The sequence below is a fragment of the Rhipicephalus sanguineus genome, chromosome 3, assembly GCF_013339695.2.
Source record: "Rhipicephalus sanguineus isolate Rsan-2018 chromosome 3, BIME_Rsan_1.4, whole genome shotgun sequence".
Lineage (NCBI taxonomy): Eukaryota > Metazoa > Arthropoda > Arachnida > Ixodida > Ixodidae > Rhipicephalus > Rhipicephalus sanguineus.
The window spans coordinates 147209066-147235314 of NC_051178.1; the positions used below are offsets into that span (position 1 = coordinate 147209066).

The 26249-nt window shown below is 46.5% G+C and overlaps 1 protein-coding gene across 2 annotated transcripts; it reads left to right on the forward strand.

The window, feature by feature from the left end:
• The first annotated feature begins 665 nt into the window (after positions 1-665).
• On the forward strand, positions 666-18880 carry LOC119387409 (zinc transporter ZIP1). Of its 2 annotated transcripts, none has more exons than XM_037654792.2 (3): positions 666-897; positions 17073-17532; positions 18297-18880. In XM_037654792.2, the coding sequence occupies exons 1-3, from the start codon at positions 705-707 to the stop codon at positions 18847-18849; spliced, it is 1206 nt and encodes a 401-aa protein (XP_037510720.1). In that variant the 5' UTR covers positions 666-704; the 3' UTR covers positions 18850-18880. The 2 variants fall into 2 exon arrangements, with proteins under 2 accessions (XP_037510720.1, XP_037510722.1); XM_037654794.2 differs by having other exon boundaries at positions 810-897; positions 17018-17532.
• The last annotated feature ends 7369 nt before the right edge of the window (positions 18881-26249 follow it).

A 26249-nucleotide genomic window follows, 5' to 3' on the forward strand; every position in this document is an offset into this window, starting at 1 on the left:
CTTTCTCTTCTCATACCCTCTGTTCGTTGCTGAAGTGCCTGATTGATTGATTGATTGATTGATTGATTGATTGATTGATTGATTGATTGATTGATTGATTGATTGATTGATTGATTGATTGATTGATTGATTGATTGATTGATTGATTGATTGATTGATTGATTGATGCGGTCATACTGAAGGAAACGATAGTCATGACTGCAGAACCTCGGTTCGACCGGTTTGGCAATCGCTTTCTCATTTGAACGCCTCGAAGACAAGAAAGAAAAGCGTAAAAAATTAGTAACGCTGACTCCACCACGCACCTGCGCGCTACGGCCGCCGATACGTGTCGTCGGTCGCCCTCGATCCTGCGTTTCCAAGACTCTGACAAGCTGCAGCCGCTCGTATTGTTATCGTTCGGTGGACAGCAACAGCGGCAGCAGCAGACCGCGCGCTTGTTTGCTTTTTGACGTGCCGTGCATGAATATACGAGTCGACGTCGGAGGCGTTCACGTGCGTGCCTAACCATGATGCACGCGAGCCTCACCGTTCCATTCCCTTCCAAGTTATTCGATACGCAATCAAGACGACGTCAGGCAGGACACAATAACGTCTGAGGGGACCAGACTGCGCAAGGGGCGTTAAAAGTGTAGACTGCGAGTATCGGAGCGCTAGTTGAGAACGGACGGGAGGATGAGAGAGGCGCGCGTAGCGATAACGAAATGCCCGTCCTCCTCTCCGCAGGCCTTCCTCTTCGCTCCTCTTCCTCCTCCTTATTCATTCCGCGCCCGATAAGCCACCAGCGAACAAACTGCACTCCGCGGCGACGCCGATCGCTAAATACGCCCCAACAAGCTTTGCAGACGGCACGCAACCGCGCTCCAAGGAAAGACCACCGCATCGTACGCGGACGGGGTAAGAGGAACTTACGTCTTTTCTCTCGCACGCCTTGTAGCATTAAATGGCCGCGTGATAGCCGCATGTTGGGCACGCGGCTGACGCGGCGCGGCGGCAGCTTGCGCAAGCCGCACGGCTGGCTTCGCCAGCCAGCCTGCGCCAGCACCTGGCACGGCAGTAGGAGCGACCGACGGCGGCTTTTATATACCGTACGCGGTTTGTGCGGACGGAACGCAAGTTGGGGCTGTGCGCAAAAAACACCGGCGCGCTCTCGCCCACGCTCTCACCTCTCTGGATCGTTTACGGCGATGGTGGAGACGCGGGTTATCTTGAACGACGAACTCGCGAGGCTTAAGCGTTGTGTGCCGCGCAGCGGTCAAACGCGGCGATATCGATACGCACACCCCTAGAAACCCAGCGATATATCGAAACTCAGCCGCCCGCACTTTTTTCGAGAGGCGATCGCCGATTTTGCGGCGTAGAAAGCGGACTATACCCGCAGTCAAGCAGTCTCCTCGGATGTCTTCTTCTTCGACCTACGCTGCTTGCGACTTCCTCAATTTAAAGGCTGGATGAGTTGCTTAGGGAATTCGGAGCGAGCTGATTTCGACACCACGGCCACCAGGAAGCATTCCTGAGTTTGAATTATGCAGTGACTCGTTGTTTTGGGACGTTAAACCCCAGATATTATTAATTATGCAGTGACGTACGGTCAACCTGAAGTATATCTAAAATGTTTGCATTCTGAATGTGTGCCTTCTCAGCGGAGCACTGAACGACTGTCAATACAGTATTGTTTACGGTGCGCCATACAACTGCAGCGTGAAGTTCAATGCTTCCACCGCGTGAAGTGCGCAGCGCGCCAGGCGATTAGAAAGCCCAATATTTTCGGCTTATCGATGACCTTTTTAGCACTCTCTGCATACATGTAATTGCTTTCTGCTCTATCGTCTATCGCGCATATCTCTCCTGTGAGTCAGTCACATGTGCCCTGTGTGCGCGCATATATCAGACGTGATTCCATGTATACACTAGTCATGAAGCGGGTGTGCCAGCACTGCCGACCGAGTCCAGTTGTACGTTATGTGCGTGCGATACATCCAGCGCCGTGCTCCTAAACTACGATCAGCTCATCATTAGCGAAAGGTGATTCAGTTTAATTAAAGGGGAAAAGCTTCGCAGAGTACATAACGGTCTCGTGAATTTGTCATATATGCACTCCCAATGTTGCGTAAACAGGGCACGTGAACATTATGCGCCACGTCATGGCACCACGGCTAGATGCTTCAGGTAAGATCTAAAAAAAAAGAGAAAATTCTGGGATTATAAGTACCAAAACACAACGATATGATTACGAGGCACGCCGTAAACAGGGGCTCTGAAGTAAATCTGAGCATCTGGGGTTCTTTAACGCGCTTAAATATAAGTACACGGTTGTGCACACATTTCGCCTTATTTAAATGCGGCTGCCGTGGCCAGAAATTATTTCGATACACAAAAGTTAAAATCACAGCTGTGAAAAGAAAGCAGTTTGGCGGCAAAGCATGAATGACGCCGTCTTTCGTCAGAAGATACAACCTGTACAAGCAGGTCAACAATTTGCGCTAAAAAATGGCAATTTTCAGGACATCGCAGTTTTTTCTTTTCTTTTTTTCATGGGGTTACGTAACAGGCACAATCATCCACCCCAAAAGACATTCGTGTCTACTGCTGTGTTGCAACTTGCCATAGTCAGCAATAGCTGCGAACAAAAGTATCACTTTGTTTTTGCTCAGTAATATATGCGCTGATCTTGCTCCCGCTGTGTCCTATAGGACGCTGCGAAAATCTGCTTTAGAAGCATCACAAGGAAAAAACGCGCAGCTCAGCAGTACTATTCACTAAATTATCTTGAGTTGTGTTTGCATCTTTCGTTGCAGCTCTTTTTGAACATTTGATAGCTCGGAATTTGCTCGTCAACAAAGAGCGATTACTCGTAGCTCTTCTCTTATCAATTTTCTCATATTGTACTGCTTATGCCCATTGTTTTCACAACGTATTGATCTCACAGAAGTCTATGATACGATAATGCAAAAGAGTCAATTCTGTCGTATCAGTGAAAAATGTTCTGATACACTGCTGTGAAAAGCCATTATGTAAACAATGTCGACGCTACTGAACGTAATAAATCCCTTAATTGATTTTCTAGCTAATTGCACGTAGGCTGATTGACCAGATTAGTTCGTCAAAAACGCGCAACGATGCTCCTTTATTTTTACGTCGCCCGCGATATCGTCGTAGAATTTTCATTTCTCACTGTTTTGTGCTGCGCGTAGCGCCCTCCGTGGCTGAAATGATATTTCTGCATTGCTTGTTGATACAATTAGTGCCTGTTTGTCGCCCCGGTATGATGCGTGCGGCGCGTACTTGTTGTACGGGCTTCAAATGTGTTCCTCGAGCTAATTTTTTGTAATCTTTTGACTGAAGCCCATTCCGTGATTGACTAGAACTAGTGAAGCTCTTTTTTTTTTATATTCATAAGCCGTTCCGTACGCGCTCGTCTTACCAAAAGCAAAAAGTGTAGGCTTGTGGCCATGCAGTTTTTTGACGACAATGGCGGCTGAGGACACTTCGTGTTGCATTCTACGAACTGTTTACTTCCCACCTTCACCCTTGTTTTATTTCGGACCTTGACCGACAAGGCAAGGGGGTAGGGGGGGTTGTAGTGGACGCTGCGGCTGCGGTGAAACTTGCATACCCCCCCCCCCTTTCCCCCCGTATTGGTTTGAGTGCTGCGCACGCCTGCGGTGGTTCGAGACATGAATGAACGAACGAGCAATATACGACGTGAGATGAATGATTCGCTTGCCTTCACGCAAACTATTGTCTTCCTTTCCAAGCTTCATCAGTGGTCTGAAGGGCACTTCGCCGATACGTTGACGTTGTCGAGCAGGATCGATGATGCGAGTGAGTAAGCGCAACTTCCCGAGGACATGGAGACACACCAGGATGGATTGGTCTTTGAGCGGTGGGCGGGGAATAGAACTGAGCATATGGATTCCCTCTATGCTGCCAATGTCTCCTTTACTAGAGGCCTGACACGTCGTTCGCTCCTCGATCCTCATCGTTCAGTGCAGTATCCGCAAGGAGCGCTCGCAGCCGGCCCTACTTACGATAGCATCGAAAGTGACCCCATTACAGCCATTTCCACGGCGTCTACGGCAGACGCTGCCTCCGGGACGGCAGTAGATGTTCCTTTACTCTCGGAGGCATAAAGGTTTGGATAGGCCACCGCAACAATCGCTCGCAGCCGACACTGCTTAGCGTAGCGGAAAAGGAGAGAACAGGAGAGGGCCAGAAACCAGCTTTTCGGCTGACGTCGCAGGCATCTAGCATAGGATGCACTGACGCCACATGAGTGTTCAGTAAATTAGTCCATCGGTTTTTTCTAGTTTTTTTTTTTTTTTTACTTTGAGCTTGCTTTAACGATAATCTTTCACGAGACGGCGACAAAGGGCAATGACGGGTCTTGTTATCGTTGTTGTCAGCGAGATACAGGGATATACAACCTTGGGAAGTTTCGCCGGCATTCACTCCGGCCGAAACAAACCTTTTTGTTTTTGTTTGTTTGTTTCCTATACAAGAACAAGTGCTCGCGTAGGATGGCTGGAGAAGGCCAGTGACACTTTAAGTGCTCGTAGCACTTGAAACCGCAAATGAATGCTAGGCTTCCTGAAAATGACCGTTCATTTGAGGTTGCCTGAAAGTGATACTCACTTTCAACTCTTTCGTGGAATTATATGAAAGTGTCGGAGCTTAAATAAAAGTGCTTTAAGAAGTTAAGATTGCTCAGCACGTTCATATAGGCTCAAGGGTACCTTTCATCGTTTAGTCGAAGTCTCGCCTTATCATTTCTAGCCTGAACGTTCTTCATTCAGTCCACTTGTGAATTTACACGAGCCAATTGATTTCATTGTCGTAAGGTTGCCCTGAAGTTTTCTAAAGAACGCGAATAATAAGGCCTCAAAAACTCGCACGGCGCCTTATGTATTTGCCTAAGACGACTCGAAGGCGAAAGTCCTCATCATTTTCTTCTCAGTCCAGGTATTGATCCTCTCCCGCCCCCCTCCGAAAGCTTTCTGCACCTAACGTGCTTTTGCACTGCCTCCAGGACCGTAGGCATTGCAAATTTTCTGCACTTCACGAATGCGTATTCGTGTCTCATTGGAATGGCCAGCAGTGCGGCATGCAACATTTGCGCCTGCGAGGAGACGCTTGAACACATTCTATGCCACTGCCCATCATACCAAGCTCAACGACGTAGTATGGAAGTCAAGCTCCGTCACCTGGACTCAAGACCGCTGACAGAAAAGAAGATCTTGGGACCTTGGCCTACGGTCTCGCATACGCGCAAGGCCACGAAAGCCCTCTTGTGCTTCTTGAGGACCACCGGACTTCACGAGCGCCTGTGAACTAACAGCGCGAGTTCGTGTTGTGTAGTTCATCCCATAGAGTTTCCTACAATACTTACTAGAGGGAACTCTGGCGCTAGTGTCTATGGGAGCTGCAACGTATGACGCTTCAGCCAGCATGGGAATGATGGGTAGTACACAAATTGTCTAAACTTCGTTCTTTCGGCTCCGTTTGGCTCCGCGTCGGCTGCATCCGCTTTGTCGCAAAACAAAGTTCAGCAAAAGTCAGCAGTTTACTTCACCACTTTAACTTTTTAGACTCACAAATCAAACGTGGTCACGAAGTTCACAACGGTCTATCTTTATCCAAAACGAACGCCAAAACACAGCAATAAACAAGCCGCAAGTGCGTTTTGAAGCCGCAAGCACGAAGACTAGCTTGCTTTGTGTACTCCCTATCTCTCCCATGGTAGCTGAACGTCGCAGCGCCAGAGTCCCTCTATTAATTTTAGGAAACTCTATGGTTCATCCATCCCTTTCTTGCTCTTCTTCCTTCTTCTTTACCCTTTCTTTTCTATTATTTCCCCTTCCCCCACCCCAAGTGCAGGGTAGCCAACCGAGCCAAAGCTTGGTTAACCTCCCTGCCTTTCCTCTTCGTATCTCTCTCTCTCTCTCTGCACTTCACCTGGTCTTAGCTTGCTTCCGGGATCGGGCCCACCTTCGGCCAATCAACGAGTCCATGTGGCGACGTCATCATGTTACGCCACCTTATGTGTCGTCATAGTGACGCCATGATGACGTCACGAAATTTAGTGATCTGTGACGTCATGATAACGTGATGTGGTCGCGTCATCGCGTGGTGATAATTTTTTGCATCACTCCTGTTGACGCCGACGACGGTCAATTTTCGCGTTTGATGAGGCATCTAAGGCTTTCGCCTTTATATGTATTAAAGTATGTCCAAAAAGCCCGCGACAATTTTAGGTGGGCGGGCCCAAGTGAGACTTGGTCATAATCTCTCGAAAAGCAATCTGACAATCCTCTCGGACATTGAACTTTCGCTGCGCGACAAACAAGATTCCGCCGCGAACGAGGCTGACGTCGGGGCAGCGGCGCCGTCGTACGCGTGATAATGAAACTGTCAGCGGTACTCCGGAAATAGCGCTCAGCAAAGCGAAGATAAGCTTGCCAATTAACGAAGTATAAGTCTCATTTGTTTGCATAAAAAAACGCGTCGTAAGAACGGAGAACTCGAAATTGCACTACTCGAGCTTGATATGTTCAATCATAAAGCAGGGCGTGAACTGTAGTATACACGCTTCATTAATGAATGTGTCCTGCAAGAGTCCATATCAGCGCACGTTGATTAAACAGACTTCCGTAGCAGGCAGATAGCGCCAGTCATTACCAACGTATCTCGATTAGTGCAAAATCAACGTGTAGAAACACGCACTGAAACGGACTGTTCACTGAGTGTTCTCTAACAAAATACTCCCCGCCCCCCTCCTCCCAGCTGTATACCAGTGCGTATACGTTCTGTAGCATGATCAATGCAATTTCATCATGCTAAGCAGCTGTATAATTGTTATTTTGCTGACGTTACGGACGCGAAAGAAAAAAAAAGTAAATAGTTTAAGACGGCAGACAGGGGGCCCATATACCAAGGAATACGGAATACCATTACGTTTACTGTGTGTCGTCACGCTTCGCGTCGCACATGTGGGGACCTGGCGCATTTCGAAATGGCCAATAAAAAGCGCTCGCAGAGCGCATTTGCTAATATTATTCCGTGGTGCGGTTTTGGCACGCAGTTTTACACTTTAGCGTCCGCCGACACCATGTGCGCACCAAGCACTGGCACTTATACGGGCGTAGTAGGGGTGTGCGAATAGTGAATTTTGGAAACTAATCGCATACTAATCGGATAGTGATGACACCGAATCGAATACGAACACCAATCGAATATTCTTCGAATACTTTTCGAATAGTAAGACAACCATTTTAAAAACAGTCCTAAAACTCCACAACATCTTATTTGATAAAAATATTCACAAGCTTTCACCAAAGAACATCACCGTTACTTTAAATTGACTCAAAATACCAAAATTATGAAAACTTGGGTAACATCGTATACAGCAGCGACCAGAACCTTCGACATATTTTGTAACTGTAGGTTGAAATACAGCAGTGGCTACAGTAATGAAGGCGATACTTTGTCGCCTCCTTTTAAACAGAATTGAGACATAAAAACTAAATAATTTTGATCCGAACACAACCCATAGAGCTAAAGCTGTAATGAAACAGATCAACCTGTCATCACAACATTCGGCACTGAAAGCATGTAAACGTCAGTGTTGAAAGCTGTGTCGGCAACAACGATTTACGCAAACCCAGCGCTTGCGTCTGTTATTATTCATGAAGCTGAATGCAGCCGCAGTCCCCGCCTTAAGGTATTACAAGATGAAGAGAGGAAATGATTAGGGTGGTACAATGCCAGCGTAGCAAAAACTAATCGTGGAGTTTTCAGAAAAAAAAAAAAACTACTACATCCAGGAATGAATACAGCGTCGGCAGTCTCGTAAAACCTTTGGCCGCATGCATATTTGTAATTTAGTGATTAAAAAAAGAAAAATGACCTTTAGCCGTTCCAAAGTATCGTTGTGTTGAGATTCTCCCGTCGGTGCTGTTATTCGAAAACTATTAGAAAAATATACGGTATTTTGAATATGTACGAGGGGCGTTCAATAAAGATTTCCCCTGACTCACTTCTATCTATTGCAGGATGTTGAAAATGCTCATGTGTAATGACATAGGTCACTGTAGGTCACGTGCCAATGTGCAACTCTGAACTAATAACGGTCTATCATTTAGAGGTGCTGAAGTAGTGTGAGGTGTGATAATGGATGCAGTGGAACACAGAGCAGCCGTCATGTTCCTCTAATTGAAAGGCCGCACTCCAAGGGAGACGTTCGATGATATAAAAGAGGTTTATGAGGAGGATTCCCCATCATATGATGTAGTGAAGAACTGGCATTGTCCATTCAAATACGGTAGGACTTCGGTGGAAACGGCTCCGATTGCAGGGCTACCCCACTCCGCTATTGATTAACACACCATCCAGCAAGCGGAGGCCGCCATTTTAAAAAATCGCCGCGTAACCGTTCGAGACCTAACCCAAAATGTCAAGATTAGCGTGGGGTCCATGGAAAAAAATCATTCAGGACCATCTTCATATGCGTAAGGTATCCGCACGCTGGGTTCCCCGGCTGCTCACACCTTTCCAAAAGCAAGAATGAGTCGATTGCTCCCAGGCTCTTTTGACCACGTGCCATGGAAACCAGCAGGACTTTTTCAACAGACTGATTACACAGGTTGAATGCTGTGTCCATCACTGTGATCCGGAGATTAAAGTCCAGTCGATGCAATGGAAGCACTTGGAGTCACCGCCACCAAAGAAGACACGCGCTCAGCCCTCAGCGGGCAACGTCATGCTCACAGTCCTTTAAGACCATCACGGAGTAGTCTTGATGGATTTCCTAGGAAAGGGTGCCACGATTACTGGGGCATGCTATGCTTCGCTGCTGCGGAAATTGCGGGAGGCCATCAAAAGCAAGAGACATCGCATGCTCACCAAAGGTGTCCGCCTTCTCCAAGACAATGGCCCAGTTCACAACTCACATGTTGCCCAGATGGAAGCACGCTCCTGCCGCTTTGAAATTTTACGGCATCCCCCTTATTCACCCGACCTCCCACCACCAGACTTCCACCTCTTTCCAACAATGAAGTCATATTTGAAGGGCAAGCATTTTCCAGATGATTAGGCTCTGATTTCTGAAGTCACAACGTGGCTTTTGGAGCAACCTGTCGACTTCTACAAGCGAGGTGTTTACAGTTGCATAAAAAGAAGGGAGAAGTGTGTGTCGCTGGGTGGCACCTATGTAGAGAAGGACTAATAAATCTGTAAAGTTTCGTTGCTCTCCGTCCACAGGAAGTAGGTCAGGGAAAATCTTTATTGAACGCCCCTCGTACTATTGGATTCGAGTACCGAATCAAATAGAATGCTATTCGATTAGTTATTCGAAAATTTCGAATATTCGCACAACCCTACTGCGTAGTCAAATTCTTCTTCAAACCTTCAAAAATTGCGGGTTCCTTTTGAGTCACAATGAAGATAGCTTTCAAGATACGACTGTCGTTACTCTCAGCGCCTTCTTATGAGGTCACTGTAGAAGCTTGGCAAAACTGCGGAATCCACTGTTCACACTGATAACCGAAGCGCCCGCTGTGGGTACGGGTGCTCGTACGGGTAACGAGATCTCAGAAAGCGCCGCGCAAATGGCCACAAAGCACGCATGTAAGACAAGCGCTCAGGTTAAGTGCACCTGCAGAAAAGAACGACACGCCATACTGCGTTGCGATATCTTGTTCCGCATGTTTAACGATGGCCGAGAATGCATCGCAACATTCATAACTACGTATACGCGTATACCTATTCTTTGGCAACCTTGGTTTATGTACTATAGCGCAACTGCGTGAGACAAAGGCACAATTTTTTGCTTGCTTCTCAGATCATGGATACGAAGGCAATTTTCTATGGCGGCGTTTAAAACGGTGCTCGAAAGTCTGTATATAGCGCCATGTGTGTGCACAGCTGTAATAATATTTAATTGCCAGCTGACGCCAAGACAGCGTCATTCCAGCTGGTGGTGAATGTGCACGCAACTAATAAGCAGCACGCTGGTGTGCGTGCGTGCGCGCGCGCGCGCGCGCGCGCGTGTGTGTGTGTGTGTGTGTGTGTGTGTGTGTGTGTGTGTGTGTGTGTGTGTGTGTGTGTGTGTGTGTGTGTGTGTGTGTGTACGCGCTTGTTTGTTTGTTTTTTCACTTCCCTTATGCAAAGATACGAAGGGACTTCTTCTATGTATAAACTGCAAAAGGGCGCGTTGAATGTGCTGCCATATTTTGCCCCAGACACTGCGCAAATTTATGCTTTTGTATTTCGCGCTTTCTGACCGCTACCTACAAGCAAAAGAGCTCAACATTGTTTTTATTACGTGCGCACGCAAAGCACGCCGCGCTTTAAGCGTTTTCTTCCTTTCTTTCTTTCTTTTTTCACACAGTCAAATACCGCTTAGCACACCCTTCTTTTCTGTTTGATGTTGAATTATTTGCAGATTTCCCTTCTCGCCTACACAGTGGCTATTGTCCACTGCTCGTTCGTTTTCGGGGTTTGCTATGTGCCACATTGTTCTGTCAACGCACTAGAGGAACACACCGCCATCGTGCCATCGCACGCAAGTGCATTCGAGCGTATCCCGGTGAAACTATTTACCACAACAGCTCTCCATGGTGCTCGAGTATGCGACAAATGCAAGCGCTCCTCGTCCAGCGGATTGCGACGAAAACGTTCGTAACATTACTTTACACGCACTCCATCCAACTTTGTGTCGCACCCTTATCACGTTGTTTAGCAGCATCGCTTTTTAAACCATGTCGAATAATGCATACCATGCATAAAACGAGTTTTTGAAAATTATAAAGCCCCTTACCTCGGGAACAAGGGGCTGAAGTTGTTTGTTTCAGCCGCTAATTCGATTACCAGACCGGGTCGCCAGTTTAGACTTAAGGACAAGTTAAAAACTCACAGGGTCCATTATGCATTTGCCTAGGACGACTCGAAGGCGAAAGCCATCTGGTACGCCATAATTCATCATCATTTTGCGAAGTAGCGAAGTACCCATTGCGCGTCTGTAAGGCAATGTGAGCACCTACATATCGCTGCACGCTGTGTTGATGCTAAAGCTGATGATGATTATGACGATGGTAAACTATGGCTGAGAGAGAGAGATACGAAGAGGAAAGGTAGGGAGGTTAACCAAGCTTTGGCTCGGTTGGCTACCCTACACTTGGGGGGGGGGGGGGGGAAGGGGAAATAATAGAAAAGAAAGGGTAAAGAAGAAAGAAGAAGAGTAAGAAAGGGATGGATGAACTACACAACACGAACTCGCGCTGTTAGTTCACAGGCGCTCGTGAAGTCCGGTGGTCCTCAAGAAGCACAAGAGGGCTTTCGTGGCCTTGCGCGTATGCGAGACCGTAGGCCAAGGTCCCAAGATCTTCTTTTCTGTCAGCGGTCTTGAGTCCAGGTGACGGAGCTTGACTTCTATACTACGTCGTTGAGCTTGGTATGATGGGCAGTGGCATAGAACGTGTTCAAGCGTCTCCTCGCAGGCGCAAATGTTGCATGCCGCACTGCTGGCCATTCCAATGAGACACGAATATGCATTCGTAAATGCCACGCCCAACCACATGCGGCACAGTAAAGTTGCATCGCGTCTTGAGAGCCCTGATGGCAAACGAAGTTGCAAATTTGGGTCATTTGTAATTGGTGGGCAGCTTAAACCACCCACTCATTACGCAATTCACACGCTTCTGCCACGTAATCATAGGCGTGCGCAGAGGGGGGGGGGGGGCCTCCCCCCTCCATGTCACCTAAGAAGAGGGGGGCGCAAAGTCTGCCCAATACATTGACTTAAAGGCCAACTCCGGCGATTTTTTGGCCATGTCAAAGTAACGGTGCTTTTATGTTCCTGAGAAGCTCCTGTTACGGGCCCGAGAACAGAAATACTCGGCAAATTGGAGAATAATTTTAAATAAGCAAAAAAGCGCAACACCGAAACCGAAACACAACCGAGTGTACTGTCTACGTATGACGTAGACGTTGTTACGAACGAACCGGAAGTCGTGCAAGGCATGCCGGTCACGCCGGCGCGGAGTATGAAAACTGTGACAGCCGGGACGACCAGCGAAGCGCCGGCCAAACCAACGCTGTCTGTCGCCTTGTGCACAGCAGACGCTCGCTGTAGCGGCCGAAGCGCCGAAGTTAGCGGTGCCCTCGGCTGCGTTACTTCCGCCGCCTTCCCAATACTGACGTCACAGACACAATGTTGCCAATAATTGTGGGAAGCCAGGAGGGCGTTTGCAGACAATCTTGAAAATTCATTTGCAAACGATCTGCGCATGGCTCAAGCCTGTAATTTGGCATAAATGACGGAAACGTGCATAGGAACGTACCCAGCGAATTTCATTGAGATCCATCGACCTCGAAAAAGCGCCGGAGTTGGCCTTTAATAGTGATGGGGGGAGCGCCGCGACGAACCTTCCCCCCCCCCCCCTGCAGAGGAACCCTGCGCACGCCTATGCACGCAATATGACAACTGTTAACGTGACTCCTCAACTGACCTGTGCAGGGCATTTTTCCCACGTTACAGGCACTGGTGTGGCTCCGTGGTAGAATGCCTGACTGCCACGCAGTGTTCGATTCCGGCTCGAACCCTGTTTTTTTATTTCTCTTTGTGTGCGAGGTCGCGTGATCTTTTGTATCACTCTCCGCGTTTTTTTTTTTTTTTTTTTTTCGGATGAGGCACTTAGACTTCTGCCTTAAAATGTTTTCACGTGATAAACAACTATAAAATGCGCCCTCCTTTGTGACGTTGCTCATGTCGAAGTGCCGGCAGTGGAGCATGATAACCTGCCATTTATAAAGTCGTGTGTAAGTTTACGTCATCGTAAGGGCATGCTAAGGACATCTTGCAGGCTTTCAGCGCGGAAACAGACATACACTGAGCGCTTCAGGATTCTGTATATTTTAATCGCTGGGCTAAGCCTTGTTTAACCACCCTGCCTATATTTTATCCTTCTCCTCCTCCGTGATTTCGTTGTAATCCTGCACTTAAAACCTGCATGTATTAGTAATTCCAACTCCGTTATATCAGCACCCTGTTATAATCGGGTAACTGAGAAAGCACCGTCGTCGAAGCTGTCTCTTTGATCGCTGCTGATGCCTTACTTCGGGCGTTCTTCGAGCTGCGCTGGTTCGAGTCGCGTCTCACCTGCAGTCCCTACGACAACCGTCAGTCAAGCGAGGCCACGTTTCACACATCTGCAATTTCCCCGCTTACTTGTGCACTTGCGAAAGTGTTCCCATCTTCTATGCCGTCGCTCGTTTTTGCATTCCATGACGCAACGCACTGCATGTCGGCACACGTGTACACACACATACACATGCACGCACACACGCACACATGTCTGCACACGTCCACACAAACGCACGCACGCATGCAAACACGCAAGCCCATCCGTTGCAACATCGCGCCCCGAGGTGACAGTTTGAAAATGGACAGGCGCGGAACAGCGCTAAATAAAGTGAGAGAGAGCTCAACATTATTTACGAACGCTTCTTTGTACGAGCCATAGCATCGGGTCAGATGACGGCGTGTTGCCATGACAAAAGAAAGCGAGCACACAAGTCGGAAAAACGCAATAAAGGGGAAACGAAGCATCAGGAAAATATTGCTGGCGATGAAACAAACACGCGTTAAAGTGAGACGCAGCTGTGCAAATGCTCTTATGTGCTCAGATGTGAGCGAACTTGCGCTTTCTACAGTTCTATGGTTCAACTTTAATTAATCAAAATAGTTTGTTCAAGTTAGTAGGCTAAGTAGATGCCCAAGTAGATCATATGTGTGTGTATTATCTTCTACAATTTGCCATTTTCAGTTCTGTTATAATTATTCCCATCTATATTTCAGTTTTGTTCTTTATCACGATTGTATAGTGCCCCTCCTGCTTGGGACGTGTTGCCTGCAGTATTTGTATTAATTAATTAATTAATTAAGGATCTGAAAAGCAACCGTTAAGTTTGGGTCTTAAAATAGCTCCACAAACACAAAATCATTTTAGGTTGCTTAAGTACTTGCACAAAGCTCATTTTTTGTCAATTTCGCGGTTAGAGCTCGAACTGTCAACGTAGGCAGAACAATTTTGTATTTCGCACTAAAAACATAGCGCTCATATGTCGGTGTGAAGACATAAGTTTAAAGATATCATTTCGTATTTCGGCCAACGTGCGATGGTATTCTCTCTTGAGAATTGCTCATTTCCGTCCCTCGTTTCATTAGAACGCAACGTACAGTCCGTTTTCGACCACGAATGTCACACGACAAAACGGCGTGTCTCAAAGGAGATGATGTCTGAATTTCAACGCGGCGCCTCCCTCCATTCTTTTTTCTTGTCTCTTTTCTGCCTTATTAAGCCTCCCTTTATAGGTAAGCGACATTCTTGTTATTGTAGAAGTGTAATTAATCATTACAACTTAGGTTAATATTCCTTTTTAGTGTCCCTTTAGACAAATTTTAAAATAGGGAATTCTAAACATTGTAAAACTCCTTATTAAAACAACAATGGTAAGCGACTTTACCAACAGGGATATTACCAGGCGAGACGGTAGTCTGTCGAGCTCTGTAATATTTTTTTTGCCTATTAGATTGTCCATTCGTTCTATCATACACTGTTGCAGCTACAATCGAAAAGCTTATCGGCTGCACATCTCTCTTGCGCGTACGTTTCCACGAAAGCGGGGGTTCACGCGCGTCCTGTTTACGTGAAGCTTACAAACCCTTTTCGTAGACGCGAATAGTTGCAGTGAGAACAACGGCTGAACGCTACACAATGCTCTAATCAGCAACGCCGAGATAACCTGGCTGCGGGTGGGAGCGACACGCACACCCATTCTGGGTTTTGCCCTGTCTTCCCTGGGCTCATTCCGCAAAAACACATTCAGCGTTGAAGACACCGACCAGCCCATTTCTCGCTTCATGCCGCGTCAAGGTACTGTTTCGAGGTTTCGTTTTGATATTTTAGAGCCGTTATCATGTGTTATTTTCACAGGAGTAGGGATTTAAATGTATTTAAAGATTGTGAAGACTTTGCTTTGTCCGGTTCGAAGGGACGCTTTCGGCTTTCTTTCCTCCTTCCAAATGTCGTAACGCTGCTGGTTTTATTTGAAGTTGTATCATAAAAATCGCCACAGTGAAGTCCTACAACCGCGCCATATACGCGGCAATCCATGTCCTTATCATAATTTTTCAGAAAGACGAACTATTTGTTATACGATATCGCCCCTCTGTCGGTTCTGCGAAGAAAAGAAATCATTGAACATTATTTTTTGTCACGTGGCAGTTATTCACTACTTATAAAAAGACTTCTCGTTATCCCGTTTTGCCAAGATAAGTTTAAACTTAACTGCATAAATCGTACTTAAGTTCGGTGCTTCCGCTTTGGGATATTTCCACAGGGACGCCTTTGATGCATTTTGTAATTTTATTCAAGCTACTATTCAATGGTATACGTTTATTCAAACGTATACCATTGTGGGCTTCCTCGCCGTCTATTCAAATGTATACCGCTTTAATATACACTTTTCCAAATATTTGCAAAGCATTAAAAAATGTGCTGAAGTCGAGTACATCCGTTCAAAATCGTTCTGCTCAGGTTAACACAGCTGTATGGTCTGCTTGCCAATCACGCAATAATTTCACTATTTCGCTGTTATGTTCTCCTTTTATTCTTGTCTTATTTTTTACTTCTTTTAATACTTTATCATATCTTCAAACTGTTATCTGAATGTTCAGATGACGAAGCCTTGGCTAATCCTTCAAAGTGGGTGTGTTTCATGTTGATGAGGAAACAAAGGATGCGGCCACTTTTATGAATCTGAAATCATCTGCTAATGTCAAGTCCAAAAGCAAAAATGCTATGGCACCGTTGCTTGTTTCGAGACGTGGTCAAAGAATTGTGTATCTTATTTATACAGTCATACCGTGATTTGCGGTATTCACTTTAGAAAAGCTTCATTACTTTTCCGGGTTCAAGGAACCTGCAGCTGCTAATACGCGAACAGGCGTCGGCAACTTTGTGTGTGACTACGTTTGTACTATATCTCCAACGCCACTTGCATTGGCGACCGAGTACGTATAATGAAACAGAGAAGAACGACACGCTTCCGACTTCCGGCCTTTTTTTTTTTTTTTTGCCCTGCCTGCCCTGCGTTGAGTTTCGCGTGTACATGCAATATGTCATCGGGATAACGTAACCGGATGACGTAAGCGCAGCGTCTTTGTTCTCTTGTCCCTTGTTTTGTGTTTTGCACCCAGTACCATTATGAATGACGTAACCGGCCTGTAATGTGGCTATTGGAAGCAGGTAGCCCAAAGATTTTTGGAATTTTTTAAGGCTGTCGGTTGTTCTTTACTTACTTGTAAAGAGCACGACGCGCTAGGTTTTTTTCTTCAGTGACAATTATTTATGAGGCATATCATTTGCGACCGAGTGCACTGCGGGTATTTGAGGATTGCAGCCACAGTCGTGTTTCAGCATGTAACTCACCCTTCGCATAGCCAGTCTTCCTTGGGAACTCAGCTAAACGGTGGTCGGACACGAGACATACGGACTCATCTAGGCCATACTTTGTGAGGTTGTACTGCGATACGAGTGGGCTGCTTTGCAAGGAGGGCCTTTGCTTTCTGCTTATCAATGTGTGTGTGGTGTTAACTACAACCTTCCTAAAAGGCCCCTTTCTTTTTTTCTTTCTTTGCTATCCTGCGCAATCGGTGCAAACCAGCACACAAGCCCGTTATGTGAAGCTCATGCTAAAGCACTGTGAGCGTGTTGAAGTAAGTGTACGCTGGTTCACCCAAATAACGTATGTCGCCACCTTTTTGCGTTGTCCCGGGAACGCCTCCCCGGTCTACTACGTCCTCCGTGTTCCTGTCTACCTGCAAAGCTTTCCCCGACTCGTAATGGAACAGAAAACTCAAGGTCAGTTCTGACAGATCTTAAGAACTCGATGTACCGCCAACCAGTGTTGCGAACCATAGACCTAACGCACGCGCACACCTGTCCTGTTTTCGCAGATTCACCAAAACACAAGCGTGTCTTACGGGCGCCGTGTTTCTCGTTCTGACCCAGAATCCTGGACCCCTTCTGAGAGCGCCACTCGAAGACACTATACCACGCTTCCTAAAAGTACAAACTCTACAAGAACTCAAGAAACCGGTGTAAAGATGGCATTTCAGTGGTCTCAAGTCGTGGCCCCGCTGTTGCTGTTGTTCGGAACGCTGCTGTCGGGACTGCTTCCCATCTGGCTCGTCAAGAGGCTCAGCATGGCGAGGTGGGGCAACAAGGCGTTCGCCTTCCTCGTCTGCATCGGAGGTGGCGTACTGTTTGCCACGAGCTTCCTGCATCTTCTGCCCGAAGTGCGCGAAGGATTCGAGAAGTTGACGACGGACTTTCCCGTCACCGAAGGTGTCGTCTGTGTGGGCTTCCTCGCTGTCTACGCGCTGGAAGAGATCGTTCACGCTTGCCTGGGACACAGTCACCACGCCTCCGACCACGGTCACTCGCACACGGCCGTTGTGATGAACTGCAGGTGGGCATGAATCTTGCGCTATTACGTTGTTACCTTAAAGAGAGGGTCGCGATGTTGCAGTAATATCTGTAAGGGCTATCTGGGCGCAGTCAATTAAACTTCATCGTATGCCTTCTTCAAAGCCAACGCATTCATTAAGACCAACGCGTGTCCTATGTTTTCATTTGACGAGTAATATAACTCCGCATAGTAGCCACAAGCTTTGTCTTACGCCACCTCCCACAATTTAGACTCTATAAGTGTCTTTCACCTCTGAAAATGTCATACACCTTTGTTTTGAGCTTCCTGTACTTATTCTCTCTAGATTTCTTTTTCAAAATAACCTCAGACTGTGCCAATGAAAAACTTTGTATCAAATTTTCGTTAACACGTTATAATTTGAAGGTAAACGCACTGATCTGTGAGCACCTCTATATTAATAGAGAAAAAATTGGGCCATGGAGTAAACTATATCCTCAGTATAATGTTTAAGTTGCCCTCATCATCATCAGCAGCCTGACTACGCCCGGTGCAGGACAAAGGTCTCTCCCATACCTCTCCTATTAACTCACTCCTGGGCTTGCCGCGGCAACGTTATCCCCGCTAACTTTTTAATCTCAACTGCCCACCTAGCTTTTTGCCTCCACCTCGTGCGCCTGCCTTGTATATGAATCCAGTCTGTTACTCTTAATGCCCAGTGGTTATCTTGCCTTCGCGCTACATGCCCTGCCCATCGGGCCAACACTCGTCACCGCCCTTTCTATTTTTTCTCACCCAACTCACAGCCATGATGCGGAGCAACCTCCCCCGGTGCACGAGAACGGCGTGGAGAACAAGCAGAGCTTCTCGGCGGACGCGGTGGTCGACGAGGACCACGGCACGCAGCGCGTCTCTCTCGGCAGCGTGCTCATCGTGGTGGCGCTCTCGTTTCACTCCATCTTCGAGGGCCTCTCCCTCGGCCTGCAGTCGACGGACCAGGCCACCTGGATCATGTTCCTCGCCATCTCCATCCACAAGTTCGTCATCGCGTTCGTCGTGGGCTTTGACATGAAGGCGAGCCACATGCGAACGCGCACCATCCTCATCTACATAGCCGTCTTCTCGGCGATGTCGCCGCTCGGCGCGCTCATAGGAGCCGTGACCAAGAACAAGCTCGAGGACTCGCCCGTGGTCGCCGGACTCAATGGTGTCGCGACGGGCACGCTCTTGTACGTGACTTTCTTCGAAGTCCTGCAGAGGGACAAGAACAGTCAGCTGAGCGGAGTGCTGCAGCTGCTCGCAGTGCTGCTCGGCTTCGGTATCATGTTGACGCTAGTCCTTGTTTTACCTCATGACTGAGTGAAAAAAAACTCGTGTTTTTATTGTTGTTGTTGTGAGTGTTGTATAGTTAAGCAATGATTCTGCAGGTCAGGACCTTTGAAATAGATCTGTATGAAACGAAATAACCGTCGGCGAACAACTTATTCAATGTGATACAACGTGCCAATCGTGGTGCAGCTGAACGTAAATGCAACAATGCAATCGCGCATAATGTAGATATGTTAAGTGGATTATTTTGTGCACTGGAGATGCGTCGCGTTTGTGAGCTCTACGTTTCACGTATATTTAACGGCAACGTTCTTAGAGGTTTTACTCGTCTTTGAGTAAGATGTCAACGTAAAGCACTGTGGATTATAAGACACTGCAGTGTGTAAACACTTCACAAAGTGTTGTTGCTAAATGTTGTGTGCTCTAAAGTTCAAAGCAAATTTGACTTCAACTCAGCATTTTAACGCCATTCATGTGTGTGTTTCTCTTGTCATCACCATTACTGTCTGATTGTTTGTTTGATGCAATAAAAAGCACGTCTGTCATCATGCCGCGCGAACATGGCGCGAGAGACATCTTTCTTTATGTTAGGATATTGAAAGTCTATCTTCAATAACGCATCATTGCATCATTGAATAATAACAGTTTCCCCTGCTGAAATAAATATGCGTGTCAACGGTAGAAGGTTTCGCACGAGAAAGAAAAGCAAGCGAATGACATCCATTTTTGTTCTATAAGGCTTGAGCATACATGCCGAATAATCTACTATGACATTTACTTTGCGAGCCCATTTACGTAACCGTCCACACAGTTTTCCATGTAGAGTTTACGCTCATTGCTTCATCGTTACCTTCCGTTCTCTTCAAGCGGGAGTTTGGAAGGAATGAATAAGGAGGTGTTGCTCATTAAAATCAATGAACAAAATATTGTTTCTTTTTTCTTCGTAAAGCGACGGAAAGGCATGTCTATCCTGCTAGGTTTGCTACACTGCGCACTTGTAGAGTAGGACAGAGAGATGAGAAACAAAGTTTGATGATAAAAAAAAAGACCTTTGTGTAAACGTACTTGCATACACGTTACTTCGCCCGGCTGTATGAACAAGTATAACGCAGTAGTCCTCACAGTGAATTAACGAGGAGGCAAACAGAAAGACCCTAAACGTATGTCGGTAACAATACGTAGCCGAAAAAAAATCATAAGGGGAGTCCTTTGTTGTTTTTGTGGAGGTACAAAAGCCACAAAGTAATGTAAAATAACTTGCCCTCATTGGGAGACGAACCCGTAACATCTGCGCTAGGAGGACGTTCCACTACCCATTGTGCTATACGGTGGTGTTTGTTTCCACGCACACTTTACTCATTGCCCGAGAAAGCGGATGGGCCAACAGCCACCACAGCAGCACAATTGGCAGTGCCACTGGCGCATCTCATCTTCGTGCTGTCTTATCGACCCTGCTTCGATGCAAACACAAGAAGGGAGCAGGGAGCCTTATCTGGCAGCTGGCACATGGAGTCAAAAGTCGGCGTTCGCCACAATGTCCACGGACTCGAGAATCGACGAGGGTCGTATTGTTCCCGTTCCCCGTTCGGCATTGTGCCAGCCGAAAAGGCGTCTTCACAGCCTAGCCCGTTGTATGTATGCTTACGATAGCCTTATCTTTGGAGCATCACTGTCGATTTCTATTGTTCCTCCTGCGTATGTCTCAATGTATGCGTCGTTCTTGCAGGAGCATTTCCTTTTCCCTGGAGGATATATGCATGGTATTGCATTGCTCGTGGTAACGTAATTAGTGTCGGCCGTTTTTCAAGTTCGGCTGATTTCCACACAGCGTCGGAAGAGAGCCATATTTTGCACGAACTTTTCCCGCAGATGCGGATAATAACCCAGTGAAATTGATTATTTCGAGTTGGCACAGTTAGCATACTGGTCTGTGACTTCTGAGTATAGTGCGATAATTATGTCGCCTATATTGTGTGGTCTATGTCTCTTGAATCTGCTCCCAAGCAAGCTGCTGAACGCTTCAGACGGTTGCCATGGTGTTCAACGCCCGTACTGTAAAATGCTGTCTTGCATAAACGTCATTCCTTGTTAGACAGCGTTCGGGCACTTGCCAGTCGTGGTAGTGATGGCTGTTAGAATAATATCTGGGGTTTAACGTCCCAAAACCACGATATGATCATAAGGGACGCCGCACTGGAGGGCTCCGGAAATTTCGACCACCTGGGATTCTTTAACGTGCTCCTAAACTAAGTACACGGGTCTCAAACATTTCCTCCTCCATCGAAAATGCAGCCGACGCGGCCGGGATTCGATCCCGCGACATTTGGGTAGTGATGGCTTTTACAAATTTGATCGGTTTTAGAAAGCACGGTCTATGTTTCGCTAGAAATGGTGCCCTCTGCCGCGCCATTTGAGGAAATGCAGAATGGAAAAAAAAGAGGAGGGGGGGGGAGTATCTAGAGACAAAGGTTGTCTGGAGACCTCGCAGGTGCCACAGTGAGTTCACCCCCCCCCCCCCCCCCCCCCCCCCCCCCCCCGACGCCTACTATTAAAAGCCCCCTACATGCAGCCGAGCACCAAGCTCAGGCGTTATCCACTTGAAAAACTAGTGGGTTCCCGGTGGCACTAGTATTCGATCCGAGTTCATTTTCGCGCGTGAAAGTGCGGAGTACCCTTTCTAGAGCAAAAAAAAAATATTAAGACGGAGACACGGTGCTTGAGGATGCTTTTCTCTCAATTGTGAACGGTGCACCTTCGCAAGAATCAAGACAGTTGCAAAACGAGTCAGAACGGAACGATCGAAAGCAATCTAAATACGTTGCGCATTGCAAGTGTACCGCACGCTCAATGCAGCGTTCTCCTGAAATATAAGACTGTTTCGCTTTCATGAGCAGGCACCATGGATTGTGTCCTGGCTTTATTTGATTACTCGAATTCTACAAAGCTGCTCCGTTTATATCTCCGCAGTTAGAATACAAATACAACTGTTCGCGACTGATAGAAGCATAATTTTGATCTAAGCCTTATCTGTAATATATATATATATATATATATATATATATATATATATATATATATATATATATATATATATAAAGCTGGAAAACTTGTGCACTTGGGAGAAGTGCGGCGCCTGGAACACTGTAAAGGATCTCCCTTTCAGAGCTTCGTAAAATGGATGTAAAATAAAGCTCAAAGCAAACAGAATGAGCGTTTCTATTCACAATTCTCAAGAGGCTGTTACGTCCATTAAGTAAGTTTTCCCGCTGTGCTATTTACGAGACACTAACACTTTCAGAGGCTAGGTGTAAGTCGGCTGTGTTGAGGAGCCAGATGAAACATCATACACTTTTGTTAAATGGAACAAAGTAAGCCCAATCGATAATTTCTTAAGTTTCATTGTAGGGCAGCAAGGGACATGAACCTGTCGTCGTACGTCTCTTTCTGGTGTCGACGTCCCTTGCTACGCTGAAGCGAATCCTACGAAACGACCCACTACCGACAATCCAACGCATCCAGCCTTATTAAGCCCAATCGGGCCGAGCTTTCACCAGATGAGAAGATTGATACGTTTCATGCTAAGTCCGTACAACAGGTACTGGATGTTCTATATCCACTACTTGCAAGCCTTCAGAAGACACCATGACTCGACTATGTACAGTGGAGTGTGATACACTTGAGATACTGCGTCCAGTACTATGGAACGCGGCATTGTTGTTTATTAAGCTCACGCGAATTTTTTGTATGCTCACTACTTTCTATCTCCCTATCTTTTCACCCCTTAATCCCCTTCCCTCGGCGTAGGATAGCAAACCGGACGCGCCTCTGGTTGACTTTCCTGCCTTTTTCAAATGCGAAGCATTTCTTAGCGAACTTCTGCGACTTTGAGCGTATCTATCATCTATCTATCTATCTATCTATCTATCTATCTATCTATCTATCTATCTATCTATCTATCTATCTATCTATCTATCTATCTATCTATCTATCTATCTATCTATCTATCTATCTAGCCGCCTACGACTTTGGGCTCTCCTGGTCGCTTGGTTCATCGAATGTGCACCAAAATTGGTATGGCGTAACATGACTGTATGACGAACATAAATGACAAGTCATAACATGAAAATCATTACACGCATGTCATGTATAGCATGATTTACATGCTATGCTCATGGTACGCTGGCGGCCGTTTCGCTAGTTTGATATACACCAAAATTGGTATCTTGCGACGTGACTGTGTGACGAACATAAATAACACGAGTTAACATGAAAATCATGACACGCATGTCATGTACAGCATGGCTTGCGTGCCACGCTCATGGGGCGCTGGCGGCGGTTTCGCTAGATTTATATACACCAAAATTGGTATCTTGCGACGTGACTGTGTAACGAACATAAATAACACGAGTTAACATGAAAATCATGACACGCATGTCATGTACAGCATGACTTACGTGCCACGCTCATGGGGCGCTGGCGGCGGTTTCGCTAGATTGACCTACCCCGAAATTGGTATTGCGTGACGTGACTGTGTGACGAACATAAAAACACGAGTTAACATGACAATCATGACACGCATGTCATGTACAGCATGACTTGCGTGCCACGCTCATGGGGCGCTGGCGGCGGTTTCGCTAGATTTATATACACCAAAATTGGTATCTTGTGACGTGACTGTGTAACGAACATAAATAACACGAGTTAACATGAAAATCATGACACGCATGTCATGTACAGCATGACTTACGTGCCACGCTCATGGGGCGCTGGCGGCGGTTTCGCTAGATTTATATACACCAAAATTGGTATCTTGTGACGTGACTGTGTAACGAACATAAAAAACACGAGTTAACATGAAAATCATGACACGCATGTCATGTACAGCATGACTTACGTGCCACGCTCATGGGGCGCTGGCGGCGGTTTCGCTAGCTTGACCTACCCCGAAATTGGTATCTTGTGACGTGACTCTGTGACGAACATAAAAACACGAGTTAACATGACAATCATGACTCGCATTTCATGCACAGCATGACTTACGTGCCACGCTCATGGGGCGCTGGCGGCGGCTTCGCTAGCTTGATCTACCCCGAAATTGGTATTGCGTGACATGACTGTGTAACGAACATAAATAACACGAGTTAACATGAAAATCATGACACGCATGTCATGTACAGCATGACTTACGTGCCACGCTCATGGGGCGCTGGCGGCGGTTTCGCTAGATTTATATACACCAAAATTGGTATCTTGTGACGTGACTGTGTGACGAACATAAAAACACGAGTTAACATGACAATCATGACTCGCATTTCATGCACAGCATGACTTACGTGCCACGCTCATGGGGCGCTGGCGGCGGCTTCGCTAGCTTGATCTACCCCGAAATTGGTATTGCGCGACATGACTGTGTAACGAACATAAATAACACGAGTTAACATGAAAATCATGACACGTATGTCATGTACAGCATGACTTGCGTGCCACGCTCATGGGGCGCTGGCGGCCGTTTCTCTAGCTTGATCGACCCCGAAGTTGGTATTGCGCGACGTTACTGTGTGACGAACATAAATAATAGGAGTTAACATGAAAACCATGACACGCATTTTCCTCAATGACATACAAGACGATGTATGCAGCTCTTTGCTGGCTGCTTCGCATTACATCGATTCCCACAATGCGTGGGATCTGCCGGCTTTTTCCTCTTTCTCCTCCTCCTCTTCCTTCACGTGCACTCGAATACGGTAACCGAAATTACACTTTCGCTCAAACTTGATGTGGTTGTTGTCTTGCTACATGATGTTTCGTTGAGTATTTGATAAACTTCGTTGTATGAAGTAGATGAGATTCTACACTTTCCTGGAAAAGCTTCAGATATGTCACATTTTTGCTTAACCTAGTTCAGTGTATCTACTGTTGTATGTGAAAGAAGATGAGGATGGTCGCGTGGGGACATGAAATAAAGAAGATGATGTTCAGGCATCGGATGCATCGTTTCTCTCTGTTCTAAATAGAACATCTACCTCATGTCGCATTATGTGAAGTTGTCTTATTCAATCACCATAGCCGAAAAAGCTTATATATATACATTCTGATCGAAGGGTTCCATGACGCCATTTCTCTGTACTCTCAGCGAATTTCTCAGCCCTTCGTAGTTTATACGCATGTATGTCGTAACTAGAAGCAGTCAGTATTTATATCTTCGACCATAGTTGCTTGCCCAAGCGCCAACATTACATAAATTTGCATTCCACAAAATAGATTGTCAGGAAGGAACAATACAAAAGGCAGAAGGCTGGGACCAGACACATGCCTGGTTTGCTACCCTACGCTGGGGGAAAGGGGGATGGAAAGATGACAGAGAAAGAGGAGCGAGAGAAAAGGAAATGATCAATAAATACGCCGACACTTATTTGGCGGTGGCACTGTAAAATAGTCACAGGCGTTCACAAATGCATATTCGCCGATAAGACGACTTGATATCGAAGCACAAAGCGTCGTAGCCTCTCAACTCTTTTGCTTGCTCACTTCAGCCGAACGACGTCTCTAATCGAGAACTGATAAGTGCATCGAAAAGTGTCTTAGAAGAAGCAGATAGCTAGCGTGACCGTGCCCTACTTTTCATGGCAGGCGAGCCAGCGTGTTCTGTCCGCGTCACTCGTTCCTGAGTAGCGAGCTCTATTTTTCTCGTGCCGTGCGGTAAGTCCCTTTCCAAGTGTCTTCCGACCCAAGAAATCAACCTTGATTTTGATCTGCATGCGATAGCGGTGTAATCGGATACGTATAATCAAGTGTCGCGATAGCGCTTCCTCGTAAGTGGCCAATCAGGCGCTTTAATTGCTGCGAACTGAACTATATTTCAGCACGAGTATTCAGTGCGTGAGCTATGGCAAGCAGGCGTGAACTACCCAACGCCATAGCTTCTTGGCTACCGCGCAGAATTTCACTCACTTTTCGAAGTCATTGATTGGTAGTGACCGTTTCTAAATTCTAGCATGAAACCAACGCATTGGTAGATACCATGTGATGAAGGTGAGAGCTTTCGTGTGTGGGAGTGTGTTCCTTGCTTAGTAGACGACAGTAGCGTTGCTATTCGACTATTTCTACAGCGACCTGTACATAAGCTTCACTAGTACCGGTGCCTCGTATACCTGTAAATGGTACCTAAAAGTCCTCACCGGAACAAATATCTGCCTTCAAATGGATAATTGATTTATCGAGCCTAAACTATCTTTGCCCTCCTCCTCTAGTTTTGGCGTGGCTGTTCGATTGCTTTTTCGTCGAGTAAAGTCGGTCAATCCCTGAGACAGTGTAAAAGCAAACTGGGCCGATCCAAGAGACGATCCAAGCAAAGCTAAGCCAATTCTAAAGACTCTGTAATCCATAATTTATCCTCAGTATCCCGATTATCTCTTCCAGTGCTCGTGTTG

Coding starts and splice junctions, on each gene's coding strand:
- LOC119387409 (XM_037654792.2), top strand. CDS start 705: ATGCCCGTCCTCCTCTCCGCAGGCCTTCCTCTTCGCTCCTCTTCCTCC. Junction 898..17,072: donor CCGCATCGTACGCGGACGGG/GTAAGAGGAACT, acceptor GTTCTGACCCAG/AATCCTGGACCCCTTCTGAG. Junction 17,533..18,296: donor GCCGTTGTGATGAACTGCAG/GTGGGCATGAAT, acceptor CCCAACTCACAG/CCATGATGCGGAGCAACCTC.